General features: G+C 39.4%; 2 protein-coding genes across 14 annotated transcripts in view; both read right to left on the reverse strand.

The window, feature by feature from the left end:
• Positions 1 to 38: 38 nt before the first annotated feature.
• Positions 39 to 7,545, reverse strand: chpt1 (choline phosphotransferase 1). The gene is made up of 8 exons (XM_079656363.1): positions 7,091 to 7,545; positions 4,967 to 5,114; positions 4,717 to 4,858; positions 4,529 to 4,613; positions 3,996 to 4,127; positions 3,757 to 3,915; positions 3,362 to 3,487; positions 39 to 1,701 (listed from the first exon to the last, which is right to left on the reverse strand). The coding sequence occupies exons 1-8, from the start codon at positions 7,328 to 7,330 to the stop codon at positions 1,585 to 1,587; spliced, it is 1,149 nt and encodes a 382-aa protein (XP_079512489.1). The 5' UTR covers positions 7,331 to 7,545; the 3' UTR covers positions 39 to 1,584.
• An 896-nt stretch (positions 7,546 to 8,441) lies between these two features.
• The window catches only part of mybpc1 (myosin binding protein C1), a 31,811-nt gene continuing 14,522 nt past the window's right edge, over positions 8,442 to 25,730 (reverse strand). For 8 of the 13 annotated variants that reach the window (XM_079652869.1, XM_079652866.1, XM_079652864.1 and 5 more), the window contains 27 exons: positions 25,074 to 25,115; positions 24,556 to 24,597; positions 23,766 to 23,876; positions 23,161 to 23,309; positions 22,956 to 23,073; positions 22,822 to 22,870; positions 22,139 to 22,195; positions 19,558 to 19,721; positions 19,302 to 19,434; positions 17,572 to 17,696; positions 17,377 to 17,482; positions 16,855 to 17,021; positions 16,589 to 16,754; positions 16,403 to 16,509; positions 16,170 to 16,306; positions 15,824 to 15,983; positions 15,626 to 15,730; positions 15,353 to 15,541; positions 14,645 to 14,779; positions 13,969 to 14,136; positions 13,745 to 13,833; positions 13,476 to 13,671; positions 12,981 to 13,120; positions 12,729 to 12,888; positions 12,194 to 12,330; positions 11,753 to 11,939; positions 8,442 to 9,296 (listed from right to left, as the gene is read on the reverse strand). In XM_079652869.1, the coding sequence (XP_079508995.1) occupies positions 9,202 to 9,296; positions 11,753 to 11,939; positions 12,194 to 12,330; positions 12,729 to 12,888; positions 12,981 to 13,120; positions 13,476 to 13,671; positions 13,745 to 13,833; positions 13,969 to 14,136; positions 14,645 to 14,779; positions 15,353 to 15,541; positions 15,626 to 15,730; positions 15,824 to 15,983; positions 16,170 to 16,306; positions 16,403 to 16,509; positions 16,589 to 16,754; positions 16,855 to 17,021; positions 17,377 to 17,482; positions 17,572 to 17,696; positions 19,302 to 19,434; positions 19,558 to 19,721; positions 22,139 to 22,195; positions 22,822 to 22,870; positions 22,956 to 23,073; positions 23,161 to 23,309; positions 23,766 to 23,876; positions 24,556 to 24,597; positions 25,074 to 25,115 (3,434 nt within the window). In that variant the 3' untranslated portion in view covers positions 8,442 to 9,201. The remainder of the gene's footprint in view (positions 9,297 to 11,752; positions 11,940 to 12,193; positions 12,331 to 12,728; positions 12,889 to 12,980; positions 13,121 to 13,475; positions 13,672 to 13,744; positions 13,834 to 13,968; positions 14,137 to 14,644; positions 14,780 to 15,352; positions 15,542 to 15,625; positions 15,731 to 15,823; positions 15,984 to 16,169; positions 16,307 to 16,402; positions 16,510 to 16,588; positions 16,755 to 16,854; positions 17,022 to 17,376; positions 17,483 to 17,571; positions 17,697 to 19,301; positions 19,435 to 19,557; positions 19,722 to 22,138; positions 22,196 to 22,821; positions 22,871 to 22,955; positions 23,074 to 23,160; positions 23,310 to 23,765; positions 23,877 to 24,555; positions 24,598 to 25,073; positions 25,116 to 25,730) is intronic. The other 5 variants (XM_079652859.1, XM_079652870.1, XM_079652868.1 and 2 more) reach the window with 1 other exon arrangement.

Raw genomic sequence — 25,730 nt, forward strand, 5'->3', positions numbered from 1 at the left:
TATGCTAACACCAGTAGCTACAGTAACAACGCACCACATGAAAAATATTTTTCTTTATTACAATCTTTTCCACCCATACAGTTTCTGTTAGTAGAAAGGTGTTTTACTGTTATTATTGAACAGTGCAACATGGTGTTGAAATCAAAGTCGTACATTTCAATGCATAGTTCCAAAGTCCATCGTCAATTATGCAAAATCATCTTTTTTTTTAGAACATGCTGCTTTTCAATGTCCAATATCCTGCAGGAGCAGAACCTCAGAGGAAGATCATTTTATTTCTCCAAAATAAAACTCAAGAGTACCATTGTCTTTACCCTTATATATAGTTAAGCGGCATTACAGAAATATCCCTTTTGATCCAAATGAACCTGAATAATGAGTCGATCAGATTACAGGAACTCAGTAATGTTAAATCAATGCAAAATTACTGATAATCAAACAGATCTTTCAAGGACCAAATGAATCGCTCACCGATACATGACACAATAAGTGAAGAAACCATGAGTGAACAGTTCCAGTAGCGTCGTGTTATTACTATTGTCTGGTATGATACTTCAGTGGAGAAAAAAAAAACACATACAAAGCTGTTTTAAATATTCACAAGTTAAACAGTAATTACAACAAAAATATTTAAGGCGTTTTCAGTTGAATTCTGTACAATCACAAATAACTATTAGCCCTTCAGGGAGAAGAACAGAGAAAGCAGTACGTGTCGAGTGTTAGTGCTTCATCAGGCGACAGCGCTCTAAGAGGCTGAGGTGAGTGTGTTTACGTTCTTTTTCCAGGATTGCAATATGAGACGAGTAACTGAGAATAAAAACATGAATAAAAAGTTTGTATGAGAGGCCTGATAGAAAAGCCGTCGTAATGTTTCAACACTAACACCGGCCGTAGCCCCGTCACATAGCGCGTTGACAACTTGCCAGTCCACATTGCAAACTTCATTGGATAATATTTGAGGTTTTTATTATTTAAATTTGCATTTTTAAGCCCTGATTAATGCCAGATTGAGTAACATTCATTTTATAAATAAAAACTAATTAAGAACACTTTCAGGTACTGCATTTAGTATGGGCATATATCAAAGAGCTTTACCTCATTTGCAGTTCTATATATTTACGTATTTAAATGACATAACAGATTTTCAAACACAATTTAAAGCAGATAAATGCTTTGATATTTGCCCAAACTATAAAGTACCTGTTAAAGATTTTGGTATTTGATTAGAGTAAGCAGGGAGTAGATGTAACAATCTAAACTTTATTTTTCTGACAACATGCAATGATGTCTAAATTAAAATATGTTTGGCTACAACAGCCAATGAAGAAATTGAGGGAAGCTCTGGTTCCGTGTTCTTTTTTCATTCAATATCTTGATCCATGCTTTTTTTTCCTTTTTTTGGTTTGTAGTGATGAGTTGGTTTTATGTTTCCATCTTGTGAGAGAGGCAGTTTCAATCGGATGTGGTCACTTTGTCAAGGCTGCAGTGGCTCAGGGCCGAGGAAGGTCTATCCTCGTCATCGCCTGCTTTCAGGAGCGGGGAGAGGTCTGCGTCCCCCCCCGCCTCCTCCCGCCGAGCAACCGGTCAGTCGTGCTTGCCGTGGCTCTGCGCCGTGATGCTGAACACTCGGATGCGCAGATGGGAGGCGATCTGGAGGCACACCCCCGTACAGTAGCGTGCGAGATCCACTAGAGAGAAGACCTGGAGGAAGATGGAGGCGATCAGACATCAAAGGCTGGATACAAATGTACATTAAACTTCACTACACGGGCATGGGGAATGGGAGAGATCAGCATCTGAATTCATTATGTATATATATATATCTCTATATGAGAATCAGAATCAAGTTTATAGCCAGGTAAGTTTACACATACAAGGAATTTGCTTTGGTGTCTGCTGGTGCGAACATAAACAATCTAAGAAAGTTGCAATAGTAGGTTAAAATAAAGATAATAAAAATAAGTACTTTTAAGAAACTATTTAGCATTCAAAAAAGAATACAAAAGAAAGGTGGGTTAGGTAAGTTTGAGAAACCGGCTCGAGATACACTTTTTGTTATATTCCATGGAATGCTCTTAACATCCCGATAGCAATGAATATCTGAAGTGCTTTGACAAAACCTCCATAAAATTTTTTCGAAATGTGGAAGCCGTAGTACTGTAAAAAGCACGACCAATCATTTTAGCCGGCCCGACTAAAATAACTTGATGGCCTACCTGCCTGTCAGCCTTCCATCTGTGCACAAACTTATCTCGTGCCCTCATTGGTCATGTGCGCGTTCGTGTGTGTTGGAGGAGGGGCTCTGTAAGGAAGTGGCAGATTTCTTCCGGTTGTGTATTTTCAAATTCTAGCGCACTCGAGCTGGTTTCTCCAAAATTACCTACCCCACCTTTAATATACCTGATTAAACCTTGGTCAACTACTAACACCTTTATCATTCCTTTTGCTTTTTCCTAGTAGTAAAATCACAGGTGTAAGTGATAACATTAACAATGTCCCCTAATCCTTGTTAGTATCCCAGTGAGCCAGCACACACAGTACTGGGTGTAATTAATGTTACTGGACACACCTGTGCCGATTTGAGGTCTAATCATCCAGAAGAACTGGTCACACCTGTGTGGGTGCGTCTTTAAGTGATGCAACCAAACGGCTTTAAAAAGAAAACTGCCAGCATGTCTTGGCTAACCTAACTTTTTGATAAAATGTACAGGCAGTAACACGTTGGTCCAAAATACAATTGTTAAAGTTTTACCTCTTCACTCTTCTTTCCATGCACTTTGGAACCTCAAGTAGTGAAAATGTGCCAACTTTTATGCTTATCTTAGTACTACTTTACCACATTCACCCTGCAAATCACAGTATTATGAACGGTGCATTTAACCTGTTTTTGACCTTATCCTTTCATGTCAAAGCTTACAGTATTAAACCGAAGCCAGATGAATTAACAAGCATCATGGAAGAAGGTTTACGTCAAGTCATCTCATCGGCCTTAAAGGAACTTTGAACTTAATCCATTATGGCTCTCTGATAAGATCGCTAGAGGTGAAAGTCACACAGTGCTGACTGTGCTCAAACATAACCTGCAAGCTGTAGTGAACATTGCTCAGACCCTACTTGTTATTTAGCGATTCACATTCTGCATTTTACACAGCCCTATGGAATAAAAAAACAAGTCCTTTTCCACATTTCAGGAATCAAATCTGGCCTTTTTCTACATCATTTTTAGTCTAAACTGAATAGGACAAACTCAAATTAACTGTAGCTAAACTTGATGATTGTTAAGGGTGTTAAGTCTTTTAGAGTTGGTCCCTTTCAAAAAGAATGAGGCGTTAATACTACAATACAAGTGTCAAACACTGACCATGGCGATCCAGAGGACTATGTGCTCATCGATGAAGCTGTTGAAGTACTGGTTGAGGAAGAGGAGCCCGGGGCCGATGAAAGCCGTGTCCGGGAGGCACAGCTCACTCTTGGTCATGTGCGCGACCTACAGAGATACACGAGGGAAATAAAACACTGGTTAAATAAATCCTGTATTAAAGTCCCTCAGTAAAGACAACAGATGAAACATGAAAAACTACAAGACAAAAAAATGGGTTTATCGAGCCCTTTGTTACCAATACCAGAACTAGGTATTTAAGTCAGTGTAGGTCCAATATTCCTAGCCTTTGATTGGACCATGGTAACCACGGGTGCTGCCATAACACCCATGACCGAAATCATTATCATTAGAACTTAAAGACAAGATGAACGTACCACCAGCTTGTTGGAGATCTTTGAGATGACCATGCCAAAGGCGAGCAGATACAGACAGGGGTGGTGCTCGAACAGCTCGCTGGACGACTTCTTGAAAATGATGAAGGCCAGCGCGAGGATGAGGCCGATGTGCAAACTGGGACTCAGCACACTGGTGTCCTGAACAGAAGGAAATTATGTTCAGCATGCATCGCAATATCACATCTGCTATAAAAGCGTGAATACGTGTGTTGACTTACAGCCACAGTGGAGCCGTTTTTGCCAACACCTCCGTTCAAAATCACATGGAAGTAGTTGTAGCAGGAGTAGAAGGCCCCGCCGCAGATGCCAATGACGGGGAAGACGTACATCTTCACTCCGATGAGGGGCAACTACGGAAACACATCAAATTAGTGAAGAGACCCAAACCCTCCAAGAAGAAATGTGCTCCTATGAAAGCCGCAAGCATGCCGAGCGTGATGGGAGGGCAAAGCAACAAATAATAAATGCTGATGACATCATCAGCTTTTTGAGCCAGACCATGTCTAATAGATGACCTGTTGCCATGGCGTTAGCTACCGATATTTACCTTCTCTCAAGTGACGTTAAGTCAAGCCTCCAAAGGCAGCACAGAGTAAAGGTAAAACACAAATTCTATTTAAGAGCTAGAATGACGACTAAAAACTAGGAAGAGATTAGATAGTTGTTGGGTGTGAAAACTAAGGGAGAAGAAAAAGGTTTGCTAAATAAAGTGAAATGAAAGAGTTTCTGTTGGTGTTGGGTCCTCCGTTACCGTGCATTGCCAAAGGCTCACGCCCCCGAAAGCAGACATCAAATACATGGCCATGATGGCGATCTGCACCTCTGTGACGTCGATCCTGTGGGGGAAGTGACAGAGAAGAGTGAGGGTATAGCTTTTAATAACAATATAATGGTTTCATAGCATCTGTATTGCTGGATTCTCCTGAACGTGGGACTTACAGGCCGAAGCGGAGGGTCCCGGACACGTAGGTCTGCCAGTGTGCGCAGAAGAACATGAACATCCCGATAAAACCACAGAAGAAGATCCAGTCTGGGTATTGTCCTATTCCACATGAAATGCATGATCCCACAGCAACAAAGACTGAAGACAAAAGACAGAAAAGACAAATAATGAATATACCTCCCTGCAGCTGGTTCTAAATAGTCTTAATAAGACACAAGCAATAATAGTTTGGGTTGAGTAGAGCACCTGTGGAGACGGCATCGCAGCCGTGATCGAAGAGCTCGCCCAGAGCCGAGCTGCTGTTGGTCCTCCTCGCCTGCTTCCCATCAATGGCGTCCAGAGACTGGTAGATGAAGAGGCCCAGAGCACTCATGATGAAGGCCCATGCTGGGGCCTGAGGGGAAGAGACCTTTGATAAATAGCTGCTCACAAGAAGGACCTCAGCCTTGTTTTTGTGGGAGCAACACACACTTAAAGTTGTTATCAAATCAAAAAATCCTCAATAATAGTTTCTCAATAGAGAGTATTTTCACCTTTTTTAATATCGTTGTAAAGGGAGTATTTGTTCTGACTGTTGGTTGGACAAAACATTTGAGGGCATTACCCTGTACACTGAAAAACTGGGGTTTCGCTATTTTCTGACATTTTATAGGGCAATTATAAATTAAGACATTTCCTGAATATGTATTTAAAGAGAAAAAAAAGAGGCTTATTTCACTAATTATAGTGTTGAAATATGAATGTTATTTTAGAAATAAAATGTTAAACTTCTATGGAAAAGAGCAGATATTATTATTTTCCCTTTAGTTTGTTTGTATAAAACAAAACAAAAAACTAAATTGTTGATCAGTATTTTACCACTTTGTATTTGTGTTATGAGTTTTGAGGGGGGTTATGAGTTTTCGAGAGTTACAAATGTTTTGTATATCTGTCATAAACTCAAGCTGAGGTTTTGAAACCGGGCTAGAGTGTGTGCAGCATAAGGGGAATGAGGGATTCCAGCTGACTGGCCAGAGTTCCTCTAACTGGGGTGAAGGTGAAAGACCATCTGGACGCTCGAGCCGGCCAACACAGTGTGTTTACCACAACATTGTGTGTGTGAGCATTTGTGTATGTTTGAGAGTGTGTGTGAGAGGGAGACAAAGGTCATCTGTGTTTCCAGACAGAGAAAGAATCTCATGCTTTCCTAAATATTCAGAGATCCTGCTGTCTTCTCCAAAGTCCATGTCCTGAATGACTCATGGCCTGATGGGGACAGAGCCCGCTTGTTTAGGGTTAGCACACAGGTCATACCTCAGGGCGGATCTTAACTTTGTCCAGTGGTTTATGTGAAGTCCTACAATATATGTTTGTTTGTAAAGTCATACCTTCACAAGGTTATTAAGAAGAGTGGCCAGGTTTTTCTTATGTAATGCTAAAACATGAAAAGGGGGGGGGGGGGGGGGCACTGAAATGCCTTTGCACATGAGGAATTTGACAGCGCTGCATGGACTGTGGACTTAAGTTCTCACCGTTAGATTGGACAAAGGTTTACATCTGATAAAGACACTCACTCACACACCTATGTATTTCCAGGACGGGTCCCTGCCCCACAGTGAACCTGGTGACAGTTTAACTCGATCATAGGTCACAGGTGTGTTGCATGTTGCATTAATGTTACAGTTTTAGGAATATATAACTACTACATTAGAAGTACATGAAGCCATTTAACCTCAACCTTAAGCATTCATGCTTAGTTAACCTTCTCTCTACTGGTTAACTGAACAGGAGCAGAAATATGGTCCTTTAAATGTCAGGTTTTTTTGTATCATCAACAACATCAAGAGGGCCAGGGCAGACAATAACACACCAAGTCAAGCATAACAACTTTCCAAGACAGTAGCAAAAACTACATGAGGCCGGGAAGTAATGTCACAACTAATCCGATTTAAAACTATTTAAAGCGTCTTTTCCTGTAAGTGGCCATGCAAACTTGACACCTTGTAATTTAAGACGTGTCCATATTGATCAAGAGAAAGTCTCTAATTCGGCTAAATGTCATGCATACAGCAGTGCATACTCCAGAACAACAACAATCCGAAGTGGTTGATCAAAACACTGTGGGCGCTAGCAAGCAGGGTGACCCTAATAATAAAGTGACATTATTATCAAAAGGTGGGCAGCTGTGAGGATCATATATATGCCGAATTCACCAGGTGACTGCTGACTCAAGCAATATTTCAAAATATGGCTTTTAAGACATGTGGAGTTTGCGTAGGTGGCCAGTTAACTTTAAATTGCGCAATTTGTGAATGGAGGATTGGCCGTACCACAGAAGGTAACTGCAGCTAGCCTCCTTGTAGAAACTTTGGCCAAGGTCGCTTTACTCACCTCCTCTGTTGCCGTGGGACAATAATACACGAGCACCACGGTGGTCAGGATGTTGATCATCAGTCCGACAATAGTCAGGGTGTTTGGGGCGATCCATATCGGAGTTTGCTCGACGAGCCAGTTCCAGTAGACCTGGCACGGCGGCTCGAACAGAGACCGACCCGAGGCGCTGTATTTATGCTCCTCCAGCCGCTTCAGTTGAGCGGGTGACAGCGGCTCTGGCCACAGGAAATGTGGCATTGTTGTTCTGCCTAGTCACTCCTCCTATTACCGTAGTAAACGTCCCAATACTCCCAGCCCGATAGTGGCTTAGACGGGGCTATCTTCTCTCGGCCAACTCCAAAAAATAGCAGCTCATTTGGCATTTATAGCTAGGTGACTAGACGAGGCCATTTCCACAGTGGAACCATGAGATGTCGATACTTTCTGATCGCGTCTCTCCACAGGAAGTGGGGATCCGGAAGGGAATCATTTGGCTGCGCACCGGGAAGTTTAAATTTAAATGAAAACATTAGGCAAATATGTAGGTTGTTTAGAACCATTAAATGCTATATTAAATGTCAAAATGTTCCATTTATCACGTAAAAAAACAAAGGTAACACTACAAGTCAGCAAACATGGACGGAGAAGCAACTGTATTACCATCAATTCCAGCATATTCAATTGACAGTAAGTAATTAAGATGTGCACTCCTTGTTTGTAGTGCAAAATGTAATACAAAAATATAATTAATATTTATTTCCACTCACAAAATGTAGTTGTTTTTACGGTATTTAACTAAGTTAACTGATAATAAATGTATGTGCATTTAATTTCCTGAAATTAACGTCTGAATTCGTGTTGCCTTGAACTAATTCTGAGGGAAATATCCCAAATTAATGTATGATTTGGCCTAAAATGAGTCAAATTTAAATGTACTTGAACTTAGTGGAACTGCAAATTCCCATAATAAATACTCAGTGATTTACTTTTTACTATTTTTAATTATTTGGACTATAAATCATGAAATAATATATCTATATTACTTGAATTATTGTATTAAAGGAGTAGTATTATTTCCTGCGTACATTTTTGGTGAAGTGAAATTCAATATCTTATAGATTCACGAGGTTAAGGACATAGTGTGGTGTACAGCCCACATTTTTTAATTAGAAAGATAGATTTTTTTGAACCAGTTTGTATATATGACATGCAAATGTATTGTATTTTTGTGCTTGAAGCCATATTTGCATATCTAGGTTATTCTCTTATCACAACTACAAATGTTTTAGTCCACTTTTTATACCATAATTAATATAGTTAGTCATACTAATACATGAGATCCAAATTAAAAAGAGTAGTTAAAAAAAAATCACTTTTTTAAAGGACTTTTTATTGTAATCCATGGGTCATAATTACAAAGGTAAAGGCATGCACATATGACTGAGCATCAATCAAGCCTCACGTTAAATATGAATCAAAAAGAATAATGTTTCATGCCAGTGTAAACTCTACATTTTTCTCACATTTTACACATAAGTGATCAACACAGAAAAGGGGAAATTAACAAATATGCATTTGAATTGTCTTAGAAGGCTCTACACGTTCATGTATCCAACATTACTCTGATCTATTATCATTGTATCCCTTATATAATTTTTGACACACCATAAAACTGCAACCTTTGTTTATACATTCTCTTTTCCCTTCTTTCAGACCCAGGAAATAAGTTATCAACGTCTACAGACACTCCCAACAAGAACCAACATGTAAATACTGTAAGTGTGCCACTTTTCTCTATATGTGCATTGTATATATTTTAGTTTTTTTTACACACTATATGAAATGATCACAATTTAGAACCAAAACACTGCTGGCATGCATCAGAGCTGAGTCTTTTGAACCCAAAAGGGTGACAGAAGTGAGCAGGGATTTTCTTCTTCTACGGGAACAAGCTCCAAACTTGCACACAGCATGCCACACCACAGAGCAGTGACCCCTCCTCCACGCTCCTCCGCCTGTCTCGCCATCATCCCTCTTCAACCTCCAGATCTCAGCAGTAGAGAGAAGAGGATCACTACTGGCAGCAAATGTCTGTAAAGCAAAAGTGTCTCATAGCAGTCTATCCAATGTTACTTCTGTGGCTCCACAACCTTCTCGTTCATATACTTGTCAATCAGGTGTAGGGGCACTCCGCGTTGCATGAGCTCGAAGAAGGTGAAGCCTCCTGAGGGACGAGAGGAAAAACGTTCTTACAATATTCTTGGGGAAGGACCGAGGTAGATTTGGAAAGTGAAAAGCAGAGAGAGGAAGAAGAGGAGGAAAGAGCAATAACCTAACCAAGCAAAACAAGCAGAATGCAAGAATGCACTGGATAAAGAGTGAGAGGAGAGAAAAAAAGATGGTCAGAGATCTACTCAATGCACACTCAGTTTGTAAATCTCTGCCCTGCACAGGCTTGCAGCACCAGAAGCGAGGAAATCACTGAAATACAGTGCAGGTCACACATCTCTGAAAAGTTCCAGGTTAATCAAGCTGTCTTTAGTCATCCACAATATACTAACAGTTGTGTAAGCACTTGGATCCCTAAGTAAATTATCAATAGACGTTTACTCGGTAAAAAGATTGAAATCATACATTTTAGAGGATAATAAATTGTCTTTAGTATTAAATATACACAGTGATTGCTAGATAGATCAGATAAATGTTGTAGAGTAAAAAAATAAAACATACACATATGCGTCTATAGTAATACATATAAAATATATATATGTAGATATAAAAATGAATGTATTATATACTGACTCATATTTAATGGATAAATGCGATATTTGTATTATTTTTCTCATCTTTATAGCAAACCACTTCCTTAACTGTCCGAATATTCCATTTATTTCAAAACCTCAGTGTACATGTTACATCCCATCACTATAAGCTAACGGATACATCAGACACAACTCATCAATCACTTCCAAACCTAATGTGGATAATACCCAGTGTACCCAGTTAGTATGCTTTGTTTCAATCTTGTTTGATTTTATTTTTCAAGTCAACATAACTTAAAACTCATTCCCAGCTCTTGATTTTTCAGAAAATGTTAGCAAGTTTGCAAAACGGTTTACTTACCTTATCTGTTGCACAAAATACATGAGAGGTAGTCTTTGAACTCACTCCATTTCACACCAACGACTATGGCAATCAATTATACATTTCCAAACAGGACTGTTAAAATAAGCCAGCAAAGCAGAACTGGGGAATAATTTAGCAAAGTTGTCATGCGAACATTGCTTTATTACTGCCCGGTTGCACATGTTCTTTCTCTGGGACTGCTTTCATGGCGATAAAAGCTGCTGCAGTCCCACCGACTGAGAAAAGCGAGGTTATTAGCGGGCTGAAAGATGCATAATGAATGACATAAGCTTCATATGCCAAAACCATATGAAAGCTTACCTTATATGAGAACATACATTCATAATTCTTGAGTTTGGACTGGGGGAGAGAGAAGAGAAGAGGGGTTAACAAAATGTTTACGTGGAGTTATATGTGTGCACCAGGGACTCTAGCTTTTATTACTGAACTCTTTTATATGAGGAGTTAACTGTGGTATAAAGGGGACACTGGAATCCGTGGAGAATAGTCGAAGACAACACAAAACATCACAGTTGCTCTTGTTATGCCTACAGAGCTGTGATTGGGGACAGACTGTGTTGTGATGATGAACAAGATGACCAGGTGGACTGGACTGGACAGAGTTTTGTGAGAACACAGGGGATAAACCTCTACATGTGGTGGTGATGGGAAGTGTCACCAGATATTATGTGCACTGCACACAAATGAACAGATTATTATTTGCACTTAATTTGAAAATGTGGTCCAAGAGCCGGTTGCACCAACTGTTCATAAATTCATATTCAAGTGGAGATTGAAACATCAGTATATTTTAAATGGTTTGCACTACACAGACTAGTTCCTATGTAGGGTTTACTTATTCATAAATAACTACACAGTGTTAGCTAATTAAATTACCTGACAGTTAACGTTGGCTTGCTAATATAACCCGTTTAGAGTGTAGAATAAAAGAGATTATACAGCTGACACATCTGACATACACTTAATTTGGTTTCCTAAAGCTTTAAGTGAAATGCTTTAGATTAGATGATGATACTGGATGCAACAAATGAACACAATACTATTGTCTACAGCTGCAGTTAAGACATTCCTTAATTTTCAATGGTGCAACCCAATTTAGGTAATCACCAGGAACTAGCTAAAGGTTTCTAAGAAGTCCAAAAAGACTTTATATACAACCATGGCCATGAATTTACGAATAGCTTGTGCAACCTTTTCCAGATACTTACATGTCCATCTCTTATTTGGTCAGCCCTTTGGTAGACTATAACGCACAGTTCAGATAATACATTATAACAGGGGAGTTGCTTTCCCATAGCCACCTTTGTGTCCTTATAAACATTAGAAAGTGACAATTTAGATTTAAAATAATCAATTTGTTTGTCTCTTTTAGAGGATAAAACTAAGGTTTTTTACATTTATTATTAGTAGACACTGGTAAGAGGCAGTATAAACTAATAAAACAAGAAAGTTGAAAGGCTTTGGGAAACCAGACTCAGATACAAAAGGGTATCCAGGGAGGCACACTGAGCTCGCCTCCTGGTCCACACTAACCTTTGATCTCCAGCTTGCAGTCCACTTGGGCCTCACCCAGATCGTTGACGGCCTTGCAAGTGTACGTGCCGCCATCGTAGGGACTGGGCTTCCTGATTTCCAGAGTACATACTCCCTGGTTGCTAAACATGCGGTACCGTGGGTCGTCCAGGATGGTTATCTTATTCTTCATCCAGACCACTTTAGCCTGCGGCCAGACAAGAAATTCGTCAATACGATATAAGTATGACCAAGGGGAAGGATGGCCAAGACAAAACAAAAATAGAAAGATCCAAACTAACTGGAGCCATCCTTGAGAAGTTAGTTATAATACTAGCTTTGTATTTTTAAATACTGGGAAGTATCAGTGCTATAATACATGATAATCAACTTTTCTATTTACCCGAGTGTAAAGCGTAATATATTCATACACGACTTTATACCTGTGGTCCTCCCACCTACCCTTGGATTGGCACGGACACTACAGTTTAGAGTAGCGTTGTAGCCGGCAATAGCAAAAGTGTTGATCAGCGGCTGTGTGAACTTTGGTGCCTCCATAAAGTCGTGGTCCGTGAACTCGTGCGTTTTCACCTGCATGCCTGTTGGGGTAAGGGTAAAGGAATGGGGTTGTGCATGATACTGACGCTGAGCGGTATCATGTGGGAAATTCCCTGAGTGATGAGGGAAAGACAATGTTTGTTTGTTTATCATCAGCTGAGTCTGAAACATTACTGTCAAAAGGCCTGTCAGTTATTACCCGACCCCTGTTCGATTTTAAAGTGAGGCTGTAATGAGGCTCACTTTAGGGTGGAAACATCACTGACAGTACCTTTTAGATAACAGCTGTGATAAAATAGTCACCAATTGAAACAACAACTCTATTGATATTTTCAACATGTTAAATGCATTCGATTTGTTCCAAAGTTCTAACTTTTGAAGCATTTTCCCACATCAGAAATGATAAGTAACCATTGGCTAATATTACAGTCAATGTTACCTTCTTTGACGATGAGGGCACTTTTTTTGCTTTGCGTGGCAGTTTCGCTTAGGCCACACATGTTCTCAGCAAAGATCCTGAAGAAGTACTCATTCCCTACCACCAGCTCTGTGATGGTGATGCATGAGCGATGGTAGTGCTCAATGCATGTGAACCATTCCTATAAAGCGTATTGAAGCAAGTGAATGTAAATATTGAATCCATGTTATTTGAAATGTCAGTTTAGTATACACTTTCAAATTGATGTTCTACCATTGTTTTCTTGTCTGCTTTTTGAATGGTGTAGCCTGTTATTGGGGCGTTGCCGTTGTCCTTTGGAGGAGTCCAGACCAGAGCTACATTTCCTCCCCAAACATCTTCAATCGTGACACTTTGAGGAGGCCCAGGTAGGTCTACCAATCAGAACAAAATGTCATTCATCATCATGATCATCATTCATTTATATGTTTTGTTGTGGCAACAGTATTGTTGGGCTGATGCAGGGTTCACCAAGTTAAATGTAAAAAAAAAAGTATTTCAAAGACCTTTTGTCAAACCAAAATTCAATATACAATGCAAAATGGAATGATAGATGACTAAATTACGAATTGAAATTGAAATAATAATGAATTTTAAATACATATTTTAACAAGCTTTTTAACTGACATTAATGTCTACAGCATAAACATACTATTTAAAACTTTAAATACCTTTTGAAGGGCCTTTTGAGGAAACCCCAAATGCACTGCCATTTAAGACTACACTCACCTACAACTTGTATGTCAAGAATGGCCGTGTCCACATGGTTTTCAACTTGAACAGTCATCTCATACTTTCCGGAGTGGCTGCGCTCTGCTTTACGGATAAAGATGATGCTGTCACAGTCTGTGTTGCGGATGTTGACGTGGGTAGGCTCTATGGGCTGGCCCTCTTTCAGCCAGTTGACTTTTGGCCTGGGTTTGCCCTGTGGACATCACAAACAGTTTAAATGCTGCTTAGAGATAAAGTGAATATGGAATCGATGGGAGTTTCTTTACCATAAATGGCACCACGAGGTTCACCGCCTCTCCAACTCTACGAGTGTATGTCTGCTTCAAGTGTCGGGGAACGCGGATCTTGGGTGGTTCTGAGGAGCAAACGGCCATGAGTGTCAAAATCAATGTTTGTTTAAATGTTTTCCTACAAAACGATCAACTTCTGAGCCAAGCTATATCGGGGAAATGCATTTTCAAAAGTCTCCACAACCGTTTTCGGAGCTCACCAATAACCTCTTTGACCATGACATGATGCTGAAGGGTCCGTGGAGAGCTGGCTCCGGCAGCATTGATGGCTTTGACTCGAACTAAGATTCTAGTCCCTGGAGTCAGCCCAGTGATGGTAAACTTGGTCTTCTCGGTCAACTCATTGTTGGATACTACCCAATCATCAGCTGTAGAAAAAGAAAATGTTAACTGCCTTCACTGACATTTTTGTGGACAGCGTTAGAACCCTACAAACTATGCAACAGTTTTGATCTTACAGGTTTATTGGATGTCACACTGTGTCAGAATGTATAATAAGGCATTTTAGATTGTTGCCATGAATGCTTTATCGGATGGTCAAACAGCATCTCAAATCCCCTCTCCCCACACATTTACAACTAAGTAATTTGGTTGCTTCTTTCCACAATTGATCTTGTTTTAATTTTGTACAAAACTACATCTGTTTTTTTATGTATGTTAAAACAGGTGCAATAATATTAATGTTTTCCTGTCCAAAAATGTCGTTATCCCACGTATTGCATTGAGCTTCTTAAAACTATTACAATCTCTACGTAGACTGTTTGGGTGTATTTAAAAAAAACAACATTTAACTTCCTAAGATATTTCCCACTTTACTCTAAAACAGCCAAAAATCTAAGTTTGTCAGGGCCTTTGGAAAATTTGAAGTTGCCTCACTTCCTTCTACGCAGTACTCCACTAAGTATCCGTCCAGACCGGCAGCTCCAATGGTTTCAGGAGGACGCCACTTTACTGTAACTGTGGTGTCGGTGACATCGTCCACAACCAGCATTGTTGGCTCACTGGTCACAGCTGAGGGGAGATAAAGGTTTTAGAGATCACAAGTCATGACCACCATTTCTAATTTGTTTTCCAACAATGGGTATGAACGAGATCGGAAAACTTTCATTTTGGCAAGTCATAAAGGCGCCTTTCTTTTTCTGGCTGTTATGCTATAAATCTGCTTGTCAGATCTCTTTAGTCCCTGCTATTTCCAGCTATTCTTGTATTCTGAATCAGCCTCTATTGAACCCTCTGACAGACCTGATCTCCTAAACCTCTAATCTGCAGATGATTTGGCAGCCATTATAAAGACATACTTAATATCCTCTAAAGCTCCTGCGCGTCCAGTGGAGGTCACAGTCAGAATGCTTGGGATGGTGGGCTATGCGGAGGAACAGCTGCGTTGCTGGGGTAGCAAGGGCAGATCACACATGCACTACCACCGGCCCACTCATTTAAATGTCCTCCCTTATCATGAAACGGTTATAAGATAAACTGAAGCTGCTTGTAATACTTTCCTGGACAGATTATTGACAGTAACAGCTCAAAGGCCAGTGTTAAGATTGCTAACTGGATTTTCATGGAGTCATTTGGGCTACTCACCGAGAGGGGTAAAGGCTTTGGATGGTTCACTGGGCCTGGACGAGCCTATAGCATTAACTGCAAAGATCCGTACTTCATATGGCACTCCTTCAATCATCTTCTTGGGTTCGAAGGATGTTTCTTTAATCAGATCAAAGTTCAGTCTCATCCATCTGGAGCTCTGTTTCTTCTTTCTCTCGATGTAGTAGCCTTTAGAGGACCGCAGAAAAGCTTGTCATTTAACTACTTACGTTTAACAGTTAAGCTGCAGGAATAATAAAAAGGCCTGATTACCTAATATTGGAGAACTTCCATCATATTTTGGTGGTTCCCATGTCATGGAGCACCAATCACCGCCAACAACTGGGACCAAGGGAGCCTCCGGAGGGTCAGGGATGTCTGCAGACAACACAAAACCACGTCAACAGTTCAAGAGACATCTTCTTAATTCTGAACATGGTCTTTTGATTAGAGTACTTTGTGAACATTTACCTACAACCTTGACCTTGACGCTGGCTGTTGCTTCACCAGCCTCATTCTGCAGGACTATCTTGTAGTTGCCTGTGTCCTCCCGCTCTGTTACATCAATTGTAAGGCTGGTCTGGTCGCCATACGTTTCAGCTCGGACACGATGGCCAGACTCAAGAATCACCTAAGGCAATTGAGACAGATATGTATGTCAGCCTTGAAAGTGAAGTAAAAGTCAATGCATCTGTCTTGAACAGAAAATGTATATACTTTTGATTTTAGTCTTATCCTGGGATTTGTTAGCCTTAACCAAAAAGACTAAAGAAAATAAATAATGCAAATCTTATACTTTATACCGACAAAAGCTCACCCTTTCTCCCTTCATCCACACCACCCTGGGCGCTGGTTCTCCAGTAATGGGGATCTCCAGGCGAAGTTTGTTTCCTGCCACAATTGTCACTGTGTTGTCTGGAAAGTTCAAACTCTCCAAGTGCACCTTCGGTGGGTCTAAAGAAAATTGAATCACACAATTAAAATAAAACTATGTTAAGGTGTTCTTACTTGGTATGATGTCCATATATAAACAGAGCATAGGTTGTGTACCAATGATGTGAATTTTGGCAGAGAGGCTCTGTGAATATCCCTCAGGCACAAAAGTGTAATCCCCTGTGTCATGAAGAGTGCTGGTCGCAACTTCAAGACGATGGACCCTGGAAAACCAAAATGATGTTAGTTAGCATTTGTGTGAATTTGATTACGATTGATCATAGCTTAACAGAGGTTACATACTTATTTTTGTGTACGATGTTGATGCGGTCATTAGGCTGGATCAGCTGTCCATTCCTGTACCAACGACCTGCGACGTTGCCTGGGAAAATCTCACAGTGCAGATTGATGGGTTGCCCCAGCATCACCTTCATATCTTGCAAGTCCTGAAATATCTTCAGCGGTTTCACTGAATAAATATAAGAAGGTTGCGAAACCGAATATGGCACAGTATTAATACCGATTCCTCCGAAAACAGACATTATGAAAAAGGCGCAGATGCTACATACAGTCAACCTGTATGCGGGCCTCAGATGTGCCACCGGTAGCCATGATGGAGTATGTCCCAGTGTCCTCCCGGGAGGCGTCATCAATCACCAAGAAATGTTTTGTTCCCTCACACTTAACTCGGTATCTGGAGCGCACTCCAGTTGGAACCTCAACACCATTCTTCATCCTGAAGGAAGGAGAAGCATTTAAAATTAAACACTTACAGATGTCATGTATCTCAACATAGACATAGAGTGTCATCAGATCATTAGTTGGGTTTCCAGAAATGTTAATTGGATGCATTTCCATCTGCTAGTTCATCAGGAGTAGGCATTATAGGCATGGCTTTAAACCGCCAGTAAATAGAGCATAAGAAGTAGAACTTGCACCCAGTTAAAAATAATTATCCCTGCTTGTCATTCTAGATGAGCTTTCTGAGGTAAACACATTATTTCCTTTATCATTTGTCTTTATTCTGGCAAACCCATCCCTTGTTTTATTCTGCAAAAAGTAGTTAAACAAACATCTTAAATAAGTCTTACCATTTGACCTGAGCGCCTTCCTCTGACACCTCGCACTCCAGCTCAATCCTCTCGTTCACTGTGGTCTTCACCGGCTCAATGTTTTTAACTATCTTAACTGGCAACTCTATAGGAGGAGTATAGAAGAAGAAACTAAACACGTTTCTTATAACAAAAAAACCTAATTAGGTCAAACTGAAAAGTTAATCAGGGTACCTTTGACAAACAGCTCTGTGGCACAATTCTCGTCTCCAGCAGCTACAGAATAAGCTGCGTCATCATTCAAGGAGCAGTTGTTGATGACCATAATCCTTTGTGTGCCCTTATGCTCAAAGATATACCTTAACAGGAAGTCTATTAGTCACACCACTGTTCACATACAGTTTGTTTAAGTCAATACACAATACAGTCATCGTAAGATAAAAAGTGAAGATGTATCGGAAGCAAAGACTGGGCTACAGCAAAATAAAAAATAGTCCTAGAATTAAAATGTACAGCACCAAAATAAACATCATAAATGTAATCAGCATGCATCAAGTTCACTTCACAAACCCAAGGGTCAGGTTTGAGAGAGGGGTGGGATCACACCAAAACATGGATATGGAGAAGGGAGAATCAACTGTATGGATGGACTTACTTTCTTTGACTTAAGGTCAGCAGTGAGCCAGAGTGGTCCGAAGCAGTGTACAGGAAGTGAGTATAGTAGACAGGAAAGAGCATAATGATATGACACATAGATAGATAGACAGACAAAGACAGTGAGACCTCATGTCTTGGAGAGTTTATTTCGTCAGAAAATAGTGTCAAAAGACACATAGAGTTTTCTTTAGATAATAAAGTCTTCGGTCTAGGGAGCCCTGGAGAAAATGCAACTCGAGACCAAAACCAGAAAATGGCAATAACCTCCCAAATGGCTTTAACTTGGCTTGGCTTAGATGGACTAGACGTTTCAGCTGAAATATATTTCAGGGTTTTTATATTAAACACTTTTAGTTACATAATCATTATCGCTCAATTCAGTATTATACCCTACTATTAACCTCATCAGCCCGGAGTAATACGCTACCCTATTATAAGCACTACATTTTATTATTATAATATGTTAATAGTCACTAACACTATTCCCAAAGTCAATACAAACTTTAACTAGAAGTCACTGTTTTTTTACACCCACATTTAATTAATAAAGTTACACAATATAAATATAAATACTTTAATTGTAGAATTTAAACAAAAAATACTGAGACCTACCTAATCATAGATTGTTGTTGTTACAGTGGTAATAACTTATGAAAGTACATGATTTTTATGGACATCTAACACTAAATGAGAATCAGCATTTATTTAATATGTTCCAAAGCCAGACTTGGTTAAAGACCTGTAAAGGAAGTACCACCTTTTTCATGTACAGAGGAGGACATATATAGTAGTCAATGGCAATTAACTACACAAGTTGAAAAATACACTGCATTTACACCCAAATGTGGCTCAGGGGTCTTTTACTTTATATAGCCCTGTGATTCTGAATTTATAATGTTCCTAATTAAGTGTGTCAGGCTTTTGGGAAACTGATTAGAGCCACATTTGTTTATTTGTTGACTAGCACTGGTTCACTGTACTTATGGCTGGACATAAGTACGATTGTGTTGAAAATGTGATGGTTGGAGACATCAGAAATACTTATTAAGTCACCTCTGGGTTATAATAAAAGTATTTCTGTGTGTGTATTTGTAAAACGCTCAAGAAAGTGAATGAAAAGTGTATAACGTGAACCATTGTGCTTTTGAGTGGTGACAAAACATTACGCAAAAACACATAAAATCAGAAAACTGGTGCAGAAGGGCGGTGTCACAAATTGAAACGCATTTAAAAAACATGCGTTTCATTTGTGCTCTGTTGAAGAGGACAAGACAAAGAACAAGGCTGTAGAAAACAATGTGACATACTTTGGACTGGATCTGATTTCCTGTCCGTTCTTGTACCACTTCAGCTCAACTGTGGGGTCAGCCAGATCAACCACCATGCGGATCTTTCCACCTTTATCTGCCTGATATGCTGGATCCAGTTTCTTGGCAAAAGCTTTGAAAAGATTAAACAAAGGTCACAAAAAGACACAACAAGATACAAATCCCGTCCTGACCAGGCTTAAAGACTGATAATCAACAAAGGAGCACTTCAAAAATGTGGAAGAAACTGATTTACCTTCAGTTTTCTTCTCCACTCTTGTGATCTTCTTCATCCTTTTCAGCAGACCCCTCAGATCTGTGATGCCATACATGAAGGCAATCTTCTCATACTGATCTGGCCGGGCGTTCTTCAGGATCTCCCACACATCAACATCTGGACCTTCATCCGCTTTGGGCTCCCTAGTGGTGCCGGATACGAGGGAACGATGTGAGGTTTCGGAGTCATAGGTGTTTTTCGCAACGTGTCCTGAGGAACTACTAAATAACCTCTCGAGTAAGGGTCATTAAAGCATATCTTTAAGCTTTACAATCACTGCTTATTTCACTAGGTTCATTTCTCCTGGTTCCTGCCCTGCCATTTTTTGGTTAGCATATCCTATTTCGTTCCTCGGGACATGTCACACAAAGGGATGGGCATGGTGAGCTATCAACCTGTGTGTTGAGGTTGTCTTTGCAGTCAAATGTTAACTGTAACATGAAACACAGCGGTGCCCTCTAAATTACTGAGAATTATTGGGGGGTTAATTGAGTTTGCTTGTGGCCTTTCACGTGTCTATGGACTAGGATTCCTTTGGAAGTGTGCAGGAAAAAACTGGGAGGAATTACAATCACGGGACTAGCTTTTGTTCTGAGGTCAGTGACTTGGTTAAATACACCAACCGACTTGAATACATCAAGTATATGTGTGTTTTTATAGGGCAGATTTGAAAAGATATTACGGTACATGTTCTTATTGTTATAATATTCTAACATCTAGGGTTGCCAATAATTCCACAATAATGATTGTAAAATGGCTTTTAAAGGTTTCTAGCATGCATCGAGGGATGAAAGGGAAATGGGAACTAATGTATATTAAGGAAGAACTTTGAGGTGGGTTCTTTTAGTTTGGAAGTGTGGAAGATGAAAAAAAGATTGTATCAGTGCTGTGTGATTAAATTAGCACACAAGAGCAGATCAGTTATCTGATCACATTTTTGGTTCCATTTTGCTGTGTCGTTCCACTTCTTGTAATGCTAAACTCCTTTGAGATATAACATGATGCAGCATGCAGGGATTTAGGGGAAACCTGAAACAAAGATTCTTAATGCGAATTTTCACATCTTTCATTTTTCTCTTATGAACTGGCCCATCCCTTTGTTTTTTTGTTGGTTTGAGTGATCACTTCAGAACTGCACTGACACCGTTAGATTATGATATTAAAGAGGTTAGTTTTGTGAAATTAAAGTTAATTAAAATGCCGCCCTAAACATGAGTGTATCAATTAGTTTACATAAAGAACATTCAGACAGCCCTTTCTTTCGTAGACATTTTCCCAAATGTCCGAAAGATTGTAGGTGAATAGCGTCAATATTATTCCATTCTATGTTTGTATTTCTTATCTGTTTATTTTCAGGCAATTATGTAGAAAGCTGAAATAAACATGGTGATGTTTGCCTTATATTTCTAAGTTGAAATAAGACGACAATGTAGAGATAACACTATTCTACAGCATCATTTCTCTATGGCCCACTAGCACATCATAAATGATCCAAAATGGTGCACTGTGCCTCATAAAGGTGGTCTTTGACTTCATGGCTTGATGAAGATCTATTACCTCGGGTTCTTTATGACGCAAGGCCCATTTCCATCATTTCTGATTGCTGACAGAGGGGTTAGGAATGCTGCCTTCAAATGAAGTGTTACCGTACTACAGTAGGCCAACACTCTTGCTCGTCCAATTCCTAGAGCTACATGTCATGCTGGGGACTCTACAGGATTACAGTACTCACCCGCAGTAAGGTCTAATTGTTTTAAAACCTATGATTTTCTCTCTACTAACCTTTGATTTCTGAATATGTAGGGGAGAAGAAGAAACAAGCCCAAAAATAAATGGATAATGTTGCTAGTGAACAATTTCACTGCTTAGGAGTATTTGTACCTTAAACGTTGCACTGTCTTATCTGAAATATGCATCATATGGTGTTTATTTTGAGTCACCACAGTAGCTTTGGTAAACCAGAGGTTTTCAAACTGTAAGGTGCCCCTTCATAAATCGGAACCCCTTCTCAAAGTCAAAACTCAGATAAATCAGACTACACTACTTTACATGTACGTTTGTCTGTCGCAAAATGAATGTCCATCAATCAGCTTAGATATCATAGAATAAAGACTCCTTTAGAGTCCAGAATGTAATCCAAGTAATAGCTGGCTGTACTTCTACAGTATCATTGAATTGCAAACAGGAACTGCTAATAAAACATTTGGCAATTTACTTAAATCTAACATAGCTATATTGGATATTGGAATCTAATTCTCTGACTTCCAATGCATGATTGTCTCTAACAATATGAGTGACAAAATCCATGAAAATAAATATTTTGTCGGGCTGCACTATCAATATGTTTTGCCCTTCAAAAGGGATGGTGTGTAGTTGTTGCCATAGTGTCAGACCTTGAAAACCTCTGGTAAGCCATAATGTATCATATGTAAAAATGTACGTGCGACACAAATAAAGTAGCTTGATATAATAAAAAATAATAAAAAATTGAAAGAAAGACAAAAAAAAGCACATTGAAAAAGTGCCTATAATCCACTCAGGGTCGGGATGCGATTCTCACCTATGTTTAAGGAGACCACTAAAGTCAAGTTCCCCTGCATCTTCTTGTCCTTCACTGCTGTTGTTACCAAGGAGAGATTAATGAAGATTCAATCAGTTGAAACAGTTGCAGGCACTATAAAACAATGCTAAAATAGCAGAACAAAGCAAAAGCTCTGACGTCAATCGATGCATTAGCTCCACGCTAACACCTGATTAATGCTTACACAAAACCACTTTTTTAGTCTTTATGGATAAAAGCTTCAAATAAGGTGTTTTGTGTAAGACACTTCAAGAGCGGTCCCAGGCAATATTGCTACAGTCTTTCTGCAATGTTGAAGCAACATTACTTAGCAGCAAGATTGTAAAACTGGAATGCTTTGTATTGCTTTCCAGACACATTGTTTGGAGGGAGATTTAAAATGCAAGAGTTGGCCTTTAATTACACCTTGAGTTGTAATTACCTTCGAGAAAGGTTAATGATATTATTACAACCGTCACACTTAGATGGCGTACAAAAATATCACCAGAAAGTGAAATATGTATCACACTTGTTCTTTTCTTCACTTCTCAGGAGCATTTATTAGTATTAATCTTGCTTCCTGAAATAAATACTAAGTTAATTTATTTGAAGTGAAAAAATGAAATACTGTACTGTCGCATACTGAATTCGTAGCGGTTTTTTGTTGAAAGTTCTTTCGTTACCTTCTTTTGAAAGCTGATCGGATATCAAAATTCTGTGAGCCCTCAGCTTCTGTAAGACAGTAACAACACATCTGCTAGTCTGTACTTTGTTGACATATTACATTAAATATATAGACTTTTATGCTTAAACAAACCTTTAACTTCCAAGTCAAAGCAACAGCTGTCAAACTTGTCCTTGTAGGTGACTTCGCACCTGTAGTTTCCTGCATAGTTGTCTTTGGCCTTGACGATGTGCATCTCAAATGTGTGAATCTGTCAGGGAGTGATATATAACAACTGGCTTAAAAGCACCTACTATGAGATCGAGTTGGGATAGCTTGGGGACTTGTTGTACAATACCTTGGTCAGTCGTTCAAAGGTCTCTTTCAGCTGTAAGTGCTTTCCTGTCTTGCTAGCAAGATCCATCCATTTTCCTTTGATCCATTTGATAGTGGGTTTGCGGAGAAGATCTTTGGCCTCTACCTTGGCAACAAAGGTGATGTCTCCACCTTAAGACCCAGGAAATATAATGTGATTACAGAAAAAAACCTTTCCAACAATACCAGATTTCGAATCAATAACCTATCAACGTCACAGTGAGGCACTATGCTCTGATTTTATCTCTTTATTGTGACATTCTACTATACTGACCCTTTTGCCCCTCTTCTTAAAGACTTAGTTCAAAATGTTATGCAATGCGCTTATTGGCTTTATTCCAGAGATCAATACCACAGTCATATCTGTCCTTTCAGGATGATTAAGCTAGAGCCAGTAGTCAATTAGTTTAGCTTAGCACAAAGACTGGAGAGGCTATATCACCGAAGCAAAGATAAACTTGGATAACATTCTCTGCTCAGGTAAACATTAGTCCACTTCATCTTTACATAGCACATCTCCGTTTGCTGATGTATTGATGATCCGAATGTCTTCAAAGAGAACCTTTAACTCTTTGTGCTGTCACTCACCCACAAGGATAGTGGCGCTTTGTGGACTCTCTATCAGTAGGGTGGACCTTGGTGGGCTGTCAATAGGCTTTTCCAGGTCATCTGGGCCCTGGCCGTCTCCCAGAGACCACACTGCTCAGTCAGGAGAAAGACATACATGACAAAGTGCTCTCCAAAGTCATTCTGCTAGGAAAGAATATAGCAGTACAGTTGAGGAGTTCATACACCCACCTTTTAATTGGATCTGAAAGTCTTACCAGTAGAAAGTAATACAGACAGACAGACACATTTTCTCACTTTCAGCCACCAGACCTCATACACCAGCAGAATATAAGCGCTTTGCAACATTGAAAGCATGAAACAGACATTATGAAAGGCAGAAATGCCACCTCATTGGCAAAAGAGATCGCATTTGTTGGACATTTTCAGCAAAATAAATGTATTATGTAAATTACGGATTCTCTTGATACATTCTCCAGTCTCCGTTGCAATGGGTTGAATTTGGTTGAATCACACTGTTGCTGAATAGTTGCTGTCTGAATCTAGTGTTCTAACGTTGTCTGAGAGAGTTGGGCGTATGACAATCCAGGAGAATAGTCTTTTTTATTTTGCTCACCATATTGTTGAGGAAAAATGAACCTTTTGATGATTATGCTTAATAACTAGAAAGGCTCCATTTGATCAGCTATAACAGAAAACTTGTTGAGTGACGATAGGATTTTCTTGGTACCGGTCTAACTTTTTCTTGGGGTGAATGAAAAGGTGAACATAATTACGGTAAGAGTCTTTTTTGGCTACCACTTTTTATTACCTGAGTCTTTTCTCCCCATGGCTGGCACAGGGACGCTATCATCTAAACAAAGACAGAGAGAAATTTACAGCATATTATAAGTAATAGTACTGTAAAGTCCACTGAAGCAAGCACACACTCTCAAAGAGTCAAACAACAAGCAATTAAAGATTTTCAAGCATTGGTCCAAGGGATTCTGAATCAAAGCTATGATTTAAAAAAAAAAATGTATTCTATTTGTTTACCATAAAACAAAGTATTGGATATGGATTAAAAACTGATTGAAAAACCAAAACGTATACCTAACGTATAATTAACCTTAAGAAAAAATATTTGTATTAATGGGTGTACAGTATGTTAATAAGTTAGTAAGAACATTTTGAACATAATTATTTGTATTGAAAGGCTAACTTCCAGACACACACAAATATCTAAACATGTTTTAACATGTTTCTCAATTCAGAAGGGTAAATTTGATTTAGAGTCTACAGGTTTCAGAGGTACTAAAATGGTTGAAGGATTTAACAGAGGGATCTTACGAGGCAGCTCAATTGAGAGTTTCTTGAGTGAAATGGCATCCTCTGCGGAGAAAACACAGTTGTGATTGAAATGAATGAGCATAAATTAAATTATAGTGGTTGGATGAATAATGTGTCTACACCACACCAGTGGTTCTCAACCTGTGGTACAGCTCCCGCTAGTGGTACGCGGAGGAATCTGACATATAAGAAATATATATATTTTTTTACATTTTCCTCCGAGTCCTGCATGAACTGTGCATAGACTGTATTTTAACATTGGTCATACAGTATGGTGGTACTACTCGGAGAGCCAACTATTTTCTCAGGTGGTACTTGGTGTAAACAAATTGAGAACCACTTGTCTAAACCATTGTTGGTTTGACCAGGTGGTGGATATTTACCATTGAAGCACCTCAGAGAAGCAGCTATCTGATTGGCTGCATTTTGACGCTAACCAAAAGTACATTTTCCAAACAATCCAACCTTGTCCTTGAAAGGCTTTTCTCTTGCAAAACCAAGATGAAGTGTTGAAATCACTACTAGTAAAACTAAACTGTTTTTTTTGTGTAGCACAAAACACAAATTGATGCTTTATCAGAAGTTTTGGTGAATTTCTGGTCAGCAATATCAAACTGCCCTTTGACAACATATGCAAAGACATTTAGCAGTATTTAT

This window comes from Notothenia rossii (assembly GCF_949606895.1).
Source record: "Notothenia rossii genome assembly, chromosome: 10".
Classification (NCBI taxonomy): Eukaryota; Metazoa; Chordata; class Actinopteri; order Perciformes; family Nototheniidae; genus Notothenia; species Notothenia rossii.